This window comes from Ursus americanus, chromosome 3, assembly GCF_024610735.1.
Source record: "Ursus americanus isolate L20-20 chromosome 3, mUrsAme1.1.p, whole genome shotgun sequence".
Lineage (NCBI taxonomy): Eukaryota > Metazoa > Chordata > Mammalia > Carnivora > Ursidae > Ursus > Ursus americanus.
In genome coordinates, this window is record NC_142129.1 from 15,967,071 (window position 1) to 15,982,470 (window position 15,400).

Below are 15,400 nucleotides of genomic sequence, written 5' to 3' on the forward strand. Positions count from 1 at the left end.
ATGGGAAATCTCTTCCATAGGCAAGTGCAATATCTATACGTTAAAAAATGGGGAGCCTAGCTTTTTCATCTTACATTTTAGAGCTGTTAAATGAGTGGCCCAAGGTGATAGCAAGTGTAGAACTGCGTTTGAAATTCAAGTACTGATTTCCAATTTACTGTTAATTCAAAATCTCTAACTTTTTGCTTCTTTGGTTCCCCAATCCCTAAAATTCAATAATCTCTCTAAGAGTTTTATATTAAATATTCAGTTAAATCAACATGTTTTCATTGAACACCTTGATGGTATTAAGAAAGCTTCTAGGCATTTTTATGTAATGCATGATCCTTGCTCTGGAGAAATGCGTAGTTTTCTCAAGGAAAGATCAGGGAGAGTCTCATGAAGGAGGTGAGTTCTATTCTACCTCTTCAAAGATAGGTGGGATTTAGATCGATGGAGAAGAGAGCAAATAGCAGGCAGGAGAACGGTATGAGCAAGGGTGCTGTGTCCAAAATTATATTCATAGGGTGTGAGACTACATGGGTGGTGGTGTATTTCTGTGATGTTGCTTTCAAAAGAACAGGATTTCAGATTGTTCACTCTTAATTCTAAGACTGATCAGTGAGTTCGGGAGCTCTGATTCTAATCCACTATCATAAAGCTGTCCATCAGCCTTTCACCATTTTATCCATTAAGGATTATTACCTGAATCTATTATATTAGAGGTTACCAAGAGGTGGTTTTTCCAATTTTTACTCTTCTTTATTTTCCTGATGGTAATAAGGGAACTAAAAAATAAAGCTAATACATAACAGATGCTTGAGTGTTTACCTTTGTTTATAAATTTTCAGAATAATAAGTTAGTACCTCAGCAATGTTATTAGTTGGCTAAGGGTGGTGGTGGTGGTTTTTGGAGAATATCATTATGAATTATCAACTTGCCTCATGTGATATATGTATAAAATGTGATATATATGAAGTATATGATGTCTCAATCCATGGGCATCATTTTTTTATATTCATATTGTTTCATATTTGACCAGTTAGACCCCCTTCCAGATGGCTCTTGTCTCCATTTTTCATGAGCCATGAGGGTTTTGATGCCTTCCTTGGTTTCAGGAATCATATCTTGTTCCAGGATCATCTTATGCATTTCCTGTCCATACCGGGAAACAGCCATTTCTCCGAGGAATCTTGGATACCTTTAATGGCGGATGGTATTACAGTTCACAGTCTGGTTGCTAAAGTCCAGATTGTTTTCATCACACACCCTTTTATTGTCCTTCTGTGATTCAGAAAAGTGTAATAATAAGAAAAACTAACATGTACTGAATGTTTTTTTTTGTATTAGGAAATATTTTAAGTACTTCACATTCGGTATCTCATTTTACCATCAAGTACTCTATGAGGCAGGTATCCTATTCCCATGCTGTAGCTGAGGAAAGTGAGGAATTAAAAGTTAAATAAATTATCCAGAGCCATATAGTTATTTAATAGTTTGAGGTAACATTTGAACCCAGGAATTGTGATTCTGGAAACCGAGCTCTTAATGATATGTCATGCTGTTTCACTGTCTTATTATAGCAAGCCTTGCTGAGTCACATATCTTTAAAAGTTTTGTAGTCCCTCCTCCTATGGGCCCCAAAAAGAACTTAATGAATTAACCAAATTCCATTTGAAAGCCAGTGTGTGATGAGTGTGGGGGACAATACGGTAGTGGTTAAGAGCTCTAGCTTATGATCCAGACTGCCTAGATTCATAAACTTGCTCTGCTGTTTAATAACTTGTGTAATCTCAAAGAATTTAAACTCTTCGACTTCTCATCTGCAAAGTGTAAATAATACTCGTACCTAACTACAGGGTTTTCATGAGGACTAATGAGCTAAAAAATAAAAATAAAATACCTAGAACAGCACCTAGCTCATTGTAAGACTTAATAAATGTTAGCTCTTGTTATTTTCCTTATTGAGTACAGGGTATCAAATGAAGTTCTACATCAACAGATGAAAACCAGTAACAGAAGTTATTGTTCCCTGAGCCATCTGTATTACACTGAGAGACGAAGGGAAGAGAAGGATTCTCATGGGGACAGAGGCAGAGTAAGGGGCCAGAGTCTGGTGTCTGGTGTGCTCTCGAGTGTACCTTGAGATGCCACTGTAACTATTGTATGTTACACTGTAGTGGGACTGTGTGACCACTAGCATGATCCTTATCCCATGGGAGAGAGTTAAGAGCTATTCATTTACTGAACTGAAGAACTGAAGAAGACCAGGTGAGTATCCACAACCACAAAGTGAAAGGAGGAAGAGAATCCCGCAAAATAGGGGGTGACCTATCATAGCACAGAGTTTCCATTATGAAAAATGGAAAGAAAAACAGGACAGTCGTCAGTGTTAAATTCTGTAGGCATTAAAAAATAACGAGGATTGAGAAGAGTCTTTGTGTTTGGCTCTAGATCAGTGATGACCATCAAAACTATAGTTTGTAGAGTGTGGGTGGCAAGCTGCTACTGATGGTGTGGAAGCAGTGAGATAAAAGAATTCACTGGAAACATTGAGAAGTGCTTAAAAAAGAATTTGGAAATTAAATGGAGAACAGCAGACAAAATGTTTTTCCTACTTGTAGAATTTCTGTATATTTTTTTCTGCATATTTCTGTATGCAAGGACACTGCTTAAAAACAAGAAGATATTCTTAACTGAGTGAAGTAGACATTTAATTCCATTCACAGATGCCATTATATGCAGCGGGAGGTCCACAGATGAAACAGATGTTCATCTGATGTCCACAAAGTGTATCCTCCCTAGGTGAGAAAATTGATACAACAAACTAAGTCTCTGGGCAGGGAGTTTGTGGATTCTGGAAGAGGAATTCAGCCACATATAAATCCCTAATAAAAAGAGTGGTCTTCATGTATCTGGAAGGTTTGCCTTGGTCATCAGCATGCATCTTTTAGGACAGATATACACAGGGTGGTGAGAGGAGGATGCCCACAGGCTGCTTGAACCAGCCATGGTCTGTGAGAGGCCAACACGTCTAAGGCATTGAGTGGTAAGCATGACCCAAGATATAGCAATGAGGTAGAAACATGAAGAACTGTGCGATTTTGGTTGTGGAGATTGTTGGAGGCTAAGCAGAAAATGCTGTTTGTGCTTGGTCTTGAAGGATGTAAGGGGCCTCACTGGGAAAAAGGATGAAGAAGGACAACACAAGTTTATAGAACATTCTGAGAACAACTGTTAGGGTGGATCGCCAAATAAAGTCAGCTTTATTTGTGAAGCTTATGTCTAAAAAATGACTCTAGAGAGAAAGAAACCTACTTGAGTGTATAATGGTCAGGAAAAGCAGGTTGTAAAGAGGTGGAATTAAGTTGTATATTTTCCATCTCTGTTAAAAGATGGCTGGCTCTGAGTAGATCATCGCTCTGGGACCAGCTGTGTGAAGCTTGGACGGTAAGGGGAACAAGGGCTGGTCTGGCTGATTTGCTGGGTTTCATCACCAAATTATTTGGAGGGACCTAGAAAATAAAAGATGATGGAATTTAGATGACAGTCCAGAAATAAAAGAGAACCAAATTTTAAGAATCAAGCACAAATCTGTTCATATATTTAAAGGCAAAGTTATATTTAAAGTTACAGATGTCAGTGTTTCTCCTCTGGACTGAAAATGTTAGGGGATAATATTTTGACTTGATAAACAAGTTAAAGATGTTGAAATACTAGTGCGAGTGCTTGGAGCTGATGGAGAAAGACCCACGATATGTGAATTTTTGTGGGGTCAAGTTATAGGAGACTAGAGATGTGTGTTTTTAATAAATGACATCATCCTACACATAGTATTTTAAAACTTGGCTTTCCTAATTAAAAAAAAAAATCTTGGGGAAAAGTCTGTATTAATACATCTAGATTTAACTCCTTTTTAAACTGCTATATATATTCCATATTATAAATATACTACAGTTTATTTAGCCAACTCCCTGCTGGTGAAGATCTGTATTGTTTCTAATGGTCTACTTAAAAAAAATGCTGCAAGCACTTCCTTCCTAGCCCGTATGGCTCTCTCCATGTTAGTCCTTATTCCTTACGATTGGATAATGTGAAAATGCTAGAGACCCAGGACATGTAATAGCCAGGATCAACCATCTCTCTCAGAATTGCTCCAGCCATTTCTTTTGGTCAGTTCTGAAGGTTAGGCAATACTTGTTGTGATTTAACCAAACATGCCTGAGAAATGGCATAGAACCTGTCCTTACCTTTTGGAATTCGTTTTATTTCTCTGCTTTCCCATCCTCAGAACAACTTTTTTTTTTTTTTAAGATTTTATTTATTTATTTGACAGAGAGAGAGACAGCCAGTGAGGGAGGGAACACAAGCAGGGGGAGTGGGAGAGGAAGAAGCAGGCTCCCAGCGGAGGAGCCTGATGTGGGGCTCGATCCCAGGACCTGGGATCACACCCTGAGCCGAAGGCAGACGCTCAACGACTGCGCCACCCAGGCGCCCCTCAGAACAACTTTTGTCCCAGCGGTGCAGCCAGAGCAGGGCAGCTTGAGAACACTCCTAGAGCTGACGTCCATGCCTCTCCTACCACCCATCAGAGGTGTGTCCAGCATGTGATGGCAAAGACTTCATTTGGGATGAAGAAGTGTGAGATATCTTCTCTTTAGAGTTATTATAGCCAGTCCTTTGGGATCCCATAATGTGGGGAAAGCCCTGAAGACTATTAAGAAGTAGTTAAGTTTTATTCCCAGTTGAGTGATTTACCCATAGGCATTTTTTTAAACAGCCCAGGAAGGGGTTCTGACTATGATAGAGACTTGTGGTAGGATTATTTCTGTAGTAAAGTAGTACTGCCCCAATACCCGGTACAAAAAAACCAGAAGCCCTTATCTATTCTTAGGACTTGTACACAACAGTGGGCACAGAATGTTCAGGGGAAAATGCTGTTAGAGTCTGAAAAATGCAAAAATCCACACGAGGGTACAGCATTTCACTGTTGGGGTGCTGTTCAGCTTGCCAAGTGAACCCTTCGTATTACCGAGTTAGCTGCCCTTGAGAACAGGGATGTTCTGTTGTAGAACACAGCACAAGCATTAATGGTTTCTTGAACAATACCACCAGCAAGTCTACAAAATAACTTTTTGGAATAATTTTTATGTTCTTGAAAAGCATGCTATTTTAACTCTCACCACAAGACTGACCCAGGCAGGGTGAGCAATATCTTAGACTAGCAAGACTAGCTGACTCGTCTTGTCATGGCTGAAACACAACCCAAATCTGCTTCCACATCCATCTGTTCCTCATTGGATGATGACACCTTCTAAAAGAAGTTCTGTGTTGAGACCGAGATACATATTTACACACGAACAGAAGGAAGCCTCGGGGATTTTGAGGTGTGCTGTGAAATCCCAAACTGCTTATCTTTTGCTATTTGGCTATCCATAGGGCCGTAAGCTTACTCCGAGCTCACATAGAAACATCCAGGCACTGTAAGTCAGCCACTGTGCTTCATCTGGGCCCCCTTCTTGTTCTGTGAGATGAGAAAGCCCCCACGTGCCTTTGGCTCCATGAGGCTCAGAGGCATTCGTAATTGCTGCATCTGTGTGGAAAAGGCCATATTGTATGTCTGTTCCTTATTAGAGCTGAGTTCCTTGCCTGCTCTGTTTTCAGACATCCCTTCTTTTGATGTGTTTTTCTAACTCTGTTTCCTAAACATGCTTGATCAGCAGAATTGCCTGAAGAACTATGATTTCGGTGATCAGGCAAGTTTAGGGAACAATTTTAGCCTGATCCATGAGACTTCTCTCTCAGAGCTTAGTTATTGAGCCCTGCCAGGAACCGAGGCCTATAGTGTGTTCCTGAAAGCACTTGGCTCCCTGCGTTGCTCTTGGCAATAAATGAACTAAAACAACAAAGGAGTTAGGAGACAAGCATTCACTTCTGAAAGATCGTTTCTAAAATCAGGAAGGACTCAGTAAGTGTTGTGAATTATAATATTGATTCATTTCAACAATGATTTGAGTGCATACTATGGGCCAGGCATTGGTGCTCGGTGCTGGGGATATGCAGCTGTGAACGAGGCAACTAACATTTATGGAAGCGCTTAACATGGGCCAAGACCAGGCTAACTGCTTCACATACCTTTTCTCCTTTTAACTTCACAACTGTCCTGTGAGGTAGGTATTACCACCTTCATTTTAAAACTAAGGAACTGTTATTTGAAAAGCTTGACTGACTTGGCCAAGGTCACAGATCTCGTAACCAGAAGACCCAGAATTACTACCCAATGTGTCCGATTCCACAGGTCATGCTCCTTATCCCATTGAAATGATGCTTTAGTGCCATATGTATGTCTCCTCACTTTTCCCTTTGACTTCAGAGGTTCTCAACTCTGGCTGCAGACTAGAATTGCCTGGGGAGCTTTTAAAAAGTATCTTTACCTGGGCCTCACTCCAAATAAAGAGTACTTGGAGGTCCACACATCTGCATTTTTAAAAGAACTCTGGGTGAGGCCAGTGTGCAGTGATGGGTTGAGACCCACTCAGTATCATTAATTGTCATCCTAAGAGTTTCTAGCATTCTTCATGGGACATTTGGCTGATTAAGTGTTTATGGTTTCCAGGTAGTTTTTCTTCCCATTTAAACAAAGTAATTAACATGTAGGAAATACTTTAATAATGCAAAAGTTTCCCCAAAGTGGAACATGGTAATTGATCAATTTAAATGGGTCTAGAGCACCCATGAGCTTCTGGGTCTCTCTCTCCTGGTGAGACTCAGAACCTGAGAAGTCTTTTAATCTGATGGGGGAAGAAAGCTTTGGGACAAATGGTGGTTCAAGAAAGTTCCCTTCATCCTTAATGAGCACTGGCTACAGAGCAACATAATTTTTTTATGGTCCAAATGAAAATAAAATAAAAAGTTAAGTAGTTTCAATCTTGGAATTTGAATGTGTTCATATACATACTCGAGACTAAAGTTTGAGTGTGGTAAGAAAAAAATACCCAGGAACCTAAAAAAATAGATATCTAAGTTTCTTGAAGCTGTTTGAAAAGTCTTTATCTGCTTAAGCTATGAATGTGTATATGCTAATATAAACTTTAAAGTTAAGAATTCTGTGTTTCAGGCTTTCAACACTTTGTTAAACATCTATGATGTGATAGTAACATCTTGCCTTTGTGAAGACGGCAATCTAATTATTGACTCTCCACTAATTAAACCAGTGAGATGTGACTGTCCCCTAAGAGAGGGTCTTCTCAAAGCTTTTGTATCGTATGTTAAGAGTAAATGGTTAGTTGAAGTAATCACAAAGTTGTGGTCCATAAAATTCCTAGAAAGAGAAAAACGGGGAAAGTAAATTTAGGGTCACTGTATTCTGTAAGTTGGAGGCATGTCTATGAGAAGAACAAATCAAGGCTACTGGGGGAGGGAAGACTTTTTAAACCAATAGGTCTTTAGAGAAAGAGAGAGCAGTGATTGCCACTCTACTAATATAAGTGACTTAAGGGGAGTCTTACCTCTACATTGTAAAACCCAGCCATTAGTGCGGATAGGATAGTTGGATCTAATGTTCCACAGGGCTCGAGTCACTTTATTACTACAAAGGTCATTACCAAAAAAAAGTAAACAGAAAAAAAGAAAAGAAAAAAGAAAAACATGAAAAATGGCCTCCTTTTTTACATTTCCACATAGGTGATCTCCATTGCAGGAGATGAACTTGAACTTGGTTGGGCGGGAGACGGACCTGGTTGGGCGGGAGACTGGAGCCCCTCAGAGAATTTGGGATTCTTCCATTTTTACTGGGAGGGTTGGCAGGTATAACTTGTGTTGTTATGTGAGTCCATGAGAGCCTCCAGGGTTCTAACTCCCTGCCTCTCCGTGTGGTGGGTAGTCGGTCGCTCACTCTGAAGCACTCGACTGGTTTCTGTCTGTGGCTTACCCATAACAGTGGCTTGGAAGTGTGGAAGCATGAGAAGCATGCAGTGGAACAGCATGCGCTGCCCTCCTCTCCTACATGGTTCTGCATGGGGAGCTCGGGGCCATCTGCCTCTGAGCTCAGCTGTTTCCTTCTTTCCCTACAGAACTCCTTGAAGGCTTCAAATCGGAAGAAGAAGAGGACAAGCTTTAAAAGAAAAGCCAGTAAAAGAGGAACTGAAGTAAGTGTTTCAGGACTCCGTCCCAGTGAGCTACACCCTTCTCACAGTAGCCACCTCTGTCTTCCTACCACATGTGATCTGGCCCGAACTTCTTTCTCTGACAAATATTCGACCCTCCTTCCCTCCCCCACTACATTCAAACCACACACTGGAATTCCTTTCTCTTTCTGGAAAATGCGTATATGTATAACCTCCGGCTACTTCAGGATCAGAGCGTTTGCACTCGTCCATGGATGTATTATTCCAAAGATGATGAAGATTAAGAACTCACCTTTCTAGAATGTACAGAGCATACAGAATAATATCAAACACATGGCTTATTCTCAAGGGCAAATTATATCTTGAGATCCTTTCTTCTAAGCTTTATATGGACTATCTTTTAAAGATGTAGCTTTTTTATTTGGAGGGATCAGGGTTAGCGGTGGTGGGGTGCTGGTAGTTTCTCCTTTCCATTGCTTTTGGGCTACCTGTCCAAGTCATGGATGAATGTCTCAATCGTGTTGCTTTCTTTCTTTAGCAGGAAAACAAAGGTCGTCCTTTTGTGATAAAACCTATCTCTTCTCCTCTCATGAAACCCTTGCTTGTGTTTGTGAACCCCAAGAGTGGAGGCAACCAGGTGAGTCATTTTTCATGAGTTTAACTTGGAAGCCTCAGTGCTTTCTTGCAAACAGTTCCCAACACCAATTAAAATAGCACCACTTAGAACCCCAAGCAATGGAAGACAGCCAGTTTCTCAGGGACAGTGTTATTGATGTAGGGCATAGCCTTACACACTGCAGGGTTAGGCAGAACCTAGAGGTCCTATGAGTTATCCCCCAGCTTCCAAGTAAGACTATACCAGTGGCACTCCAAAAATGCTGACATTTTCCTTACAGATTTTCCAGAAAGGTCATTCCAAAATATCTTGGTTAATATGTTTCAGAGTTTCTTAACTCTTACCGTTAGGAAGACTTTATGGACTTCTCTTTATGGCTTCCTCTTGTAAGTTAGACGTGACTACTTTCATCCCTATCCTCAGAAGAAAGCGAGAACAATGACTCATCGTTCTCAGTGATCATTAACAACAAATGCCACCAACACTATCAAAAATATCACCTTTTAAAGGTTTGTTTGGTCTGTGCTCAAATCTTGTAGCATAATTAATAATCACTACCTCATTTGAGGAGAAAGTAATAGCCTAAGAATGCGTAAGTGTAATGACATACCTGAAGTGACACAGCTCTTTAAAGGATAGAATTTGTTCTAGAATCTAGGTCTTTGTCTCCTCATACACTTCTCTTCCTACTCTGACGCTTCTTATCAGTACTCTCCTTTGGCTTTGATTTTTCTCTATCTTCATGTGAGGATAAATGAAGATATTTTCTCTGTCCACTAAGTGCACATTTTACATTTTGAGGTGAGATTCCTTGAAGTTTCACACTTAACAATTAAAGATTTGAAACTGTCTAGTTAACTCCATGTAAGGAGAGGAGTCATATAATTAGGATTGATGTTCTTACTACTAAGGATACTGGGCATTTTTCCAGAATGGATCAATTACCATAAAGCTTTTGTTATGAGAGCTTGTGATTTAAAGAAAATATTTTTTCTCCATTTCTTTCTTTACTTTAAAATTCTCGATAACTTGCTGTGTTAAAAATCTTTAACATTGAAGAGAACAGGGAAAAGAAATGTGTCGTAAGGGAAAATCTATTTTCAGCATCCTGCTTTTTTAAGTTGGTGAGTGATGATCTCCATATTTTAATGGTGGCGATCCTGAGACCGTCACCAGAGGAGATTTTCAGGAGTGGGGTTCGGTGTGCCCCGAACCATAGTCACACCCTAGGTCTGGTCTCCCTAGAGCCTAATGAGGGTTGGAGGTGTATTTGGAAACCATGGAACAGAGCAGAGCTGATGTAATGAACTCCATGATTTTGACCACTTGAGTATCACATGCTAATTCCCAATGTATTTTATCACAGGGGTCATTCTAGAAGATGCACTTATTAAATCGGGAGCCTTTTTCCTAGGGCATTTAGAAACTTGTAGGTTTCAGGAGCAGATAGGCCAGTAAAGATGGAGCCCATTTTTGTTGGGATTTCTGTATAAATTAGTAATGCCAGGGACTTCAGAGTTGATCTGATGTTATTGCCTATTTCACTAAATAGAAAACAAGAAAGCTTATATAAATTTTCTAAGGACATCTTGTTAATGACACCAAAGGGGCAAATGGGAAAAATAATTCAAGCAACATTAACTATATGTGAGGTTTTTTTTTTATGTTATGTTAGTCACCATACAGTACATCATTAGTTTTTGATGTAGTGTTCCATGATTCATTATTTGCCTATAACACCCAGTGCTCCATGCAATACGGGCCCTCCTTAATATCCATCACTGGGTTAACCTACCCCCCCCCCACCGCCATCCCCTCTAAAACCCTCAGTCTGTTTCCCAGAGTCCATAATCTCTCATGGTTCTTCTCCCCCTCTGTTTTCCCTCCCTTCATTTTTCCCTTCCTTCTCCTAATGTCCTCCACCTTATTCCTTATGTTCCACAAATAAGTGAAACGATATGAAAATTGTCTTTCTCTGCTTATTTCACTTAGCATAATCTCCTCCAGTTCTATCCATGTTAATGCAAATGTTGGGTAATCATCCTTTCTGAAGGCTGAGTAAATATCCGTTGTATTTATGGACCACATCTGTATCCACTCATCTGTTGAAGGGCATCTCGGCTCCTTCCACAGTTTGGCCATTGTGAACATTGCCGCTATGAACATTGGGGTGCATATGGCCCTTCTTTTCACTACCTCTGTATCTTTGGGATAAATACCCAGTAGTGCAATTGCTGGGTCATAACGTAGCTCTATTTTTAACTATATGTGAGTTCTAAATTGAGTGGATCAAACAAGAGTGCTCTGGAATTTCAGAGCAGTGACTTGGGAGTGGTAAGAAGGTGGTGTCATGGAAATGGCTGAGTTGAAGATGGACACCACTTATACAGAAAGAGAAAGCTGGGGGAGCAGTGCCCTTTTCATTCTCTCTCGGTGGCAAACTCCCATTCATCCTTTATGGCTTAGAACCATTTCTCAAAATGAATCACCTGTCCACTGTGCTCCCATAGTCCTTGGCACAAACCTGTATTTTGTGAATTGCACCGTAAGTGCTCTGCGTGTGTTCTGCTAAGATACAGGCTCCATAACGCCTGGGGCTGCACCTTTCAACCTGTGGTTTCTAGCGCGTGGGCTATAGAAGTGAACAAGTAATTGTATAATAAGCAATCAGGGTTTTACAGCAGATGATCTGGACAGTAGCTTTGTTACTGATGAGAATTCAGGAAAGGGAAGAATTATCTTGGAAAAGAAGTTGAGATGTGTTTGAGGAACTGGAAGTGAGCGTGAGGTATTCAAATAAAAAAATACCCAGTTATTAGAGACAAAAGACTTAAATGATTTGCTCTCATTTTATGCATTTTGGCTTATGAGATTACTTCTAGAATATCTAGGATTCTCCAAAGTATGGCTAACCAAATCAAAATGAATATTGTATAACTTTACATTTCTATATACTTTCTTTATAAAATAGAATTCTTTACTAAGCCTAATAAATGTAAAGAGCATTGCTTCTAAGCTCAGTGTGAAATGATGAGAAAGCTTTAAAGACATCCAAATACCTGTGTACGATTGCAATCATTCAAACGGATCTCCGTCTTCAGTCTTAGGAAGACACGGCTTGATTCCCAGGTATAGTGAGTCCGGAAGTGTCCTGGTCCTAAATGATCTAATTCTTCTGTTAGGGGCCCCGTTTTCCTGTCCTGCAGAGGTCCTACGCCCTTAACATTGCAGACGAGGGGAGAGTCTGTGTGAGGGGGGGGTCAGAGGATGAACGGTGAAAGTTTCTCACTCCTTGGATCCCTTGAATCTTGTTTCCTCCACAATTTTGCCCGCCCCCCCAACCTTTGTTGAGACTAAAGGATCAAAAGAGGACTAAGGATGGCAGTGAAAACAGGGCAAGCAAACCCCTGGACGGTGGCCCTGAGATTCTGCTTTTCTAGAAAGCTCCCCCAGGTGAGTATTGTGGCAACTCAAAGACCACACTCTGATTAGCAAGAGCTGACTAGAAATACTTCCCTGCTGTTGTTGTTCAATCCTGTTTTTTCCCTTTTAATGACTGATTTATTTTGCTTACCTGTTTGTAGATAGAAAGCGCTCCCTCTTTGAAGCTTAGGCTTCAAACTTTTATTTTAACTTGCTTGGGCGTCTAAGTAAATAACTAGACTGTATCGCCATCTTCTGGCAAGAAAAGTACCTACTGCTTTTTAAAATGCAGTATTTTTTGTGCGTGCAGAAATTTCCTAACACTTTGCAGGAATACATTGAGATAAACACATTTGGGATTGCTTCAATGTCCTTTTTAATCAATAATCTGCCTTCAATGGTTATTTCATGATATTTGTCTCTTTTTCCATCACTTAAGGTGGAGATGATTGTGGGTGTTTTGAAAGTTTTAGAGGTTGACAGCACTGTTGTTGGGGGAACAGGGACTGGAATCTGGGACCACAAGGTCAACTTTGAGTGTCTCCTCCTGTGGAGAAGATGTGATGCCTGGGAGATAAAGTTGACACCAGCACAGTCCCCTCTGTGTTTGAAAACCTGAGGACTCGAGAGACAGCCCCCCTCCCTTATTCTTAACTCCTCTCTGACTTCAGAACTTAGTGTTTTTCTTGGATGTGCCTGACTTCTTAGCATCTTTCTCCCTGAGACTTACAGACACTTCTGATATCTCTCGATGTTTCCTGCTTTCACACAATCTCTCCTGGAGGCTCCCTCTCAGGACTTCATTTCTAGTGACTTAGGTTATATGGTCAGGGTTAAGCAGGTGTTCTGACCCTGAGAGTGATTCTACCTTGTCAGTCCCAACACTGGGGGTGTCCCGACCCTGGCTTCTCACACTGTTCAATGTGAAATCCCAGGGTGGAGGGGCAGCATGAGTTGCATTCGACTTCCAGGGACCTTATCAGTAGATGGCAAGAGGAAGAGGGTGTCCAATTTGTGGGCAGGCTCATGCTGAGTCCACCACCATCACACGGCTGAATCTACGCACCGTCACCCAAGGGCCACCCCTCCTAAGTTAGGGACAAGTCAACCAAGGTGGAAGAAGGAGACAAAAGTCAATAACTTCAAATGTTGAAGTCCCAAACTTCCTAAATACTTGACCAAACAACCTCAATTCTGTTCTTCGATGTACAACCATAAATCACGATGTTTGGATGAAGTTTTAGGCTCCTAATGCTTAGAATAGGCTAGGAAGAGGGCAGGAGGGTAGTCAGTAGATGACCACACATGTCAAAATCCAAGCTCAAGATCTTCTTGTCAAGCTCAAGATCTTCTTGTCAGGCTAGCCTCAACAGGTGGAATTAAAACAATGAAACGATAAATCTGTAGGAAGTCCCTTTTCCCAGTTACGATACCTGTGGAAGTGTGGGGATAGCTGTCTTACTCTACTCAGGCTGCTCTAACTGAATACGAGAGACTAGATGGTTTAATAACAGGAATTTATTTCTGACAGTTCTGGGGGCTGGGAAGCCCACGATCAAGGCGCCAGCAGATACGGGAGCTGGTAAGGTTCCACTTCCTGGTTCACGGAGCACCGTCCTCTCACGGTGTCCTCTTGCTATGTTTTCACATGGCAGAAGGGATGAGGGAGCTCTTTGGGGTCCCTTTTATAAGGGCACCAGTCCCATTCACGAGGGCTCCACTTCCCCCAAGGCCCCATCTCCTTTGATAGGTCGAGGGCCTGCCTGGCCGTCTAGCTTCTTAGCTTATAGCCAGACTGACAGATCAAAATGTCAGTCTGGCTCCCCTGATTAAGACAGTTCAGTGACTCTCCTTTCCTATAAAATAAAGCCAAGCTCCTTAGCAACTTCACGTACAACTCGCTCAGTCTCCCACCACTCCTGCCTCACCGTTCAGAGACAGACATGTGCCCACGGCCCGTCTTGTGTCTTCATTTTTCTCTTCCTCACATGTAAGGAAATGGTTCACTTTACTCGTCTTTCAAGAAACAGTTCAGATATCATGCATAGGATGCTTTCATCCAAACCCCAAATTGGGGCCCAGAGAGTCTCCTCTGGCCTCTCCTACTTCTCCGCAGGCATCTCCGCAATAGTGTCAACCATCTTTAGTGGACTTTTATCTTGTCTTCGCCTCTTTCTGAGCTTCCCGTGTGTGTACGTGTGCACAGAGTAGGAGCCTAATATGTGTTTTTTTAAGTAAATGAGGTCTTCTTTTGGGGTTGTTTGAAGCCAGTTTGAAATAATTCTTTCTTAATCTCTTCCTTCCATTAGCTTTTATTTTTCTCGGGACTTTCCCAGTAGCTTCTGCTGTGATCTAGATAGTACCTCCGTGAGGTAAACCAAGGCTTGCTCAGTAACCTACCAGCATGTTACAGGCGATAGAAGAGTTACAAGGCTCCGATGAAGATTGATAAGCTAGTTGACTGATCCATTCTTAATATACACTCCATACCCCCAAGTCATTATTGTACGTTATGAATAATGCATAGACCTTTCTCTGGAGAACAGGAGCTTCCTTGTTTTGTCCATCTCTCTCGCTCTTCCCACCCAAAACTGTATCTGGCACCTCGTAGGTGAGTTGCCGAATCCTGTTTATTTCCTTCTAGAACAATCTACCTGTTTTCTGGGAAGTCGTTCTCTCTTCTCCCAGCCTGTTCCCCAACACTTGGAGCCAGAAAGAACCTATTTATCACTTCACAGGAATCCCCAATCTCACCATATCTGAGTTTCTACGGTCAACGAGGTGATAGAACTACAACCGTGTGTTTGAGAACCCTCCCAGACTGTGTTAGAATTGACACGCGACCTACTTTTTCCATTTAGAGAAAAGTAAAAAAGTTGCAGAAAAGTTGCAGCTTTTTTCAAGAATAAAACAAAACCCTGAGTAACCTATATTTGAGGTTGACAAAGACCCAAGGCTGAAAGTTCTAGCCCATGGACCCTGCACCTCCTTTCCTGCTCACTAGCCATAGGACCTTAACATGAAAGCAATTGAGGACTCTGTGTTCCATGTTCTCAAACATTGTGTCTTTCTTTCCTCCTAAATCTTGCTGAACTCTAAGACAGTAATGTCCTTTATCATGCTCTTTGCCTGCCCAGAGAGGGAGTGAAAGGGAAGAGGAGAGGCAGGTGTATGAAAGGGGGCAGGGAGGGAGAAAGAGCAGGAAGAAACAAACTGACACAATAGCCTACAAAAAAAAAAAAAAAAAAGTGCAGC

General features: G+C 41.3%; 1 protein-coding gene across 2 annotated transcripts in view; it reads left to right on the forward strand.

Moving 5' to 3' along the window:
- Window positions 1–15,400, forward strand: part of DGKI (diacylglycerol kinase iota) — a 422,277-nt gene that overhangs the window by 207,742 nt on the left and 199,135 nt on the right. Inside the window, exons 9-11 of one of the 2 annotated variants that reach the window (XM_087860802.1) lie at window positions 7,664–7,786; window positions 8,053–8,127; window positions 8,645–8,743. In XM_087860802.1, coding sequence (XP_087716928.1) covers window positions 7,664–7,786; window positions 8,053–8,127; window positions 8,645–8,743 — 297 coding nt within the window. The remainder of the gene's footprint in view (window positions 1–7,663; window positions 7,787–8,052; window positions 8,128–8,644; window positions 8,744–15,400) is intronic. The other variant, XM_045792572.2, reaches the window with a different exon arrangement.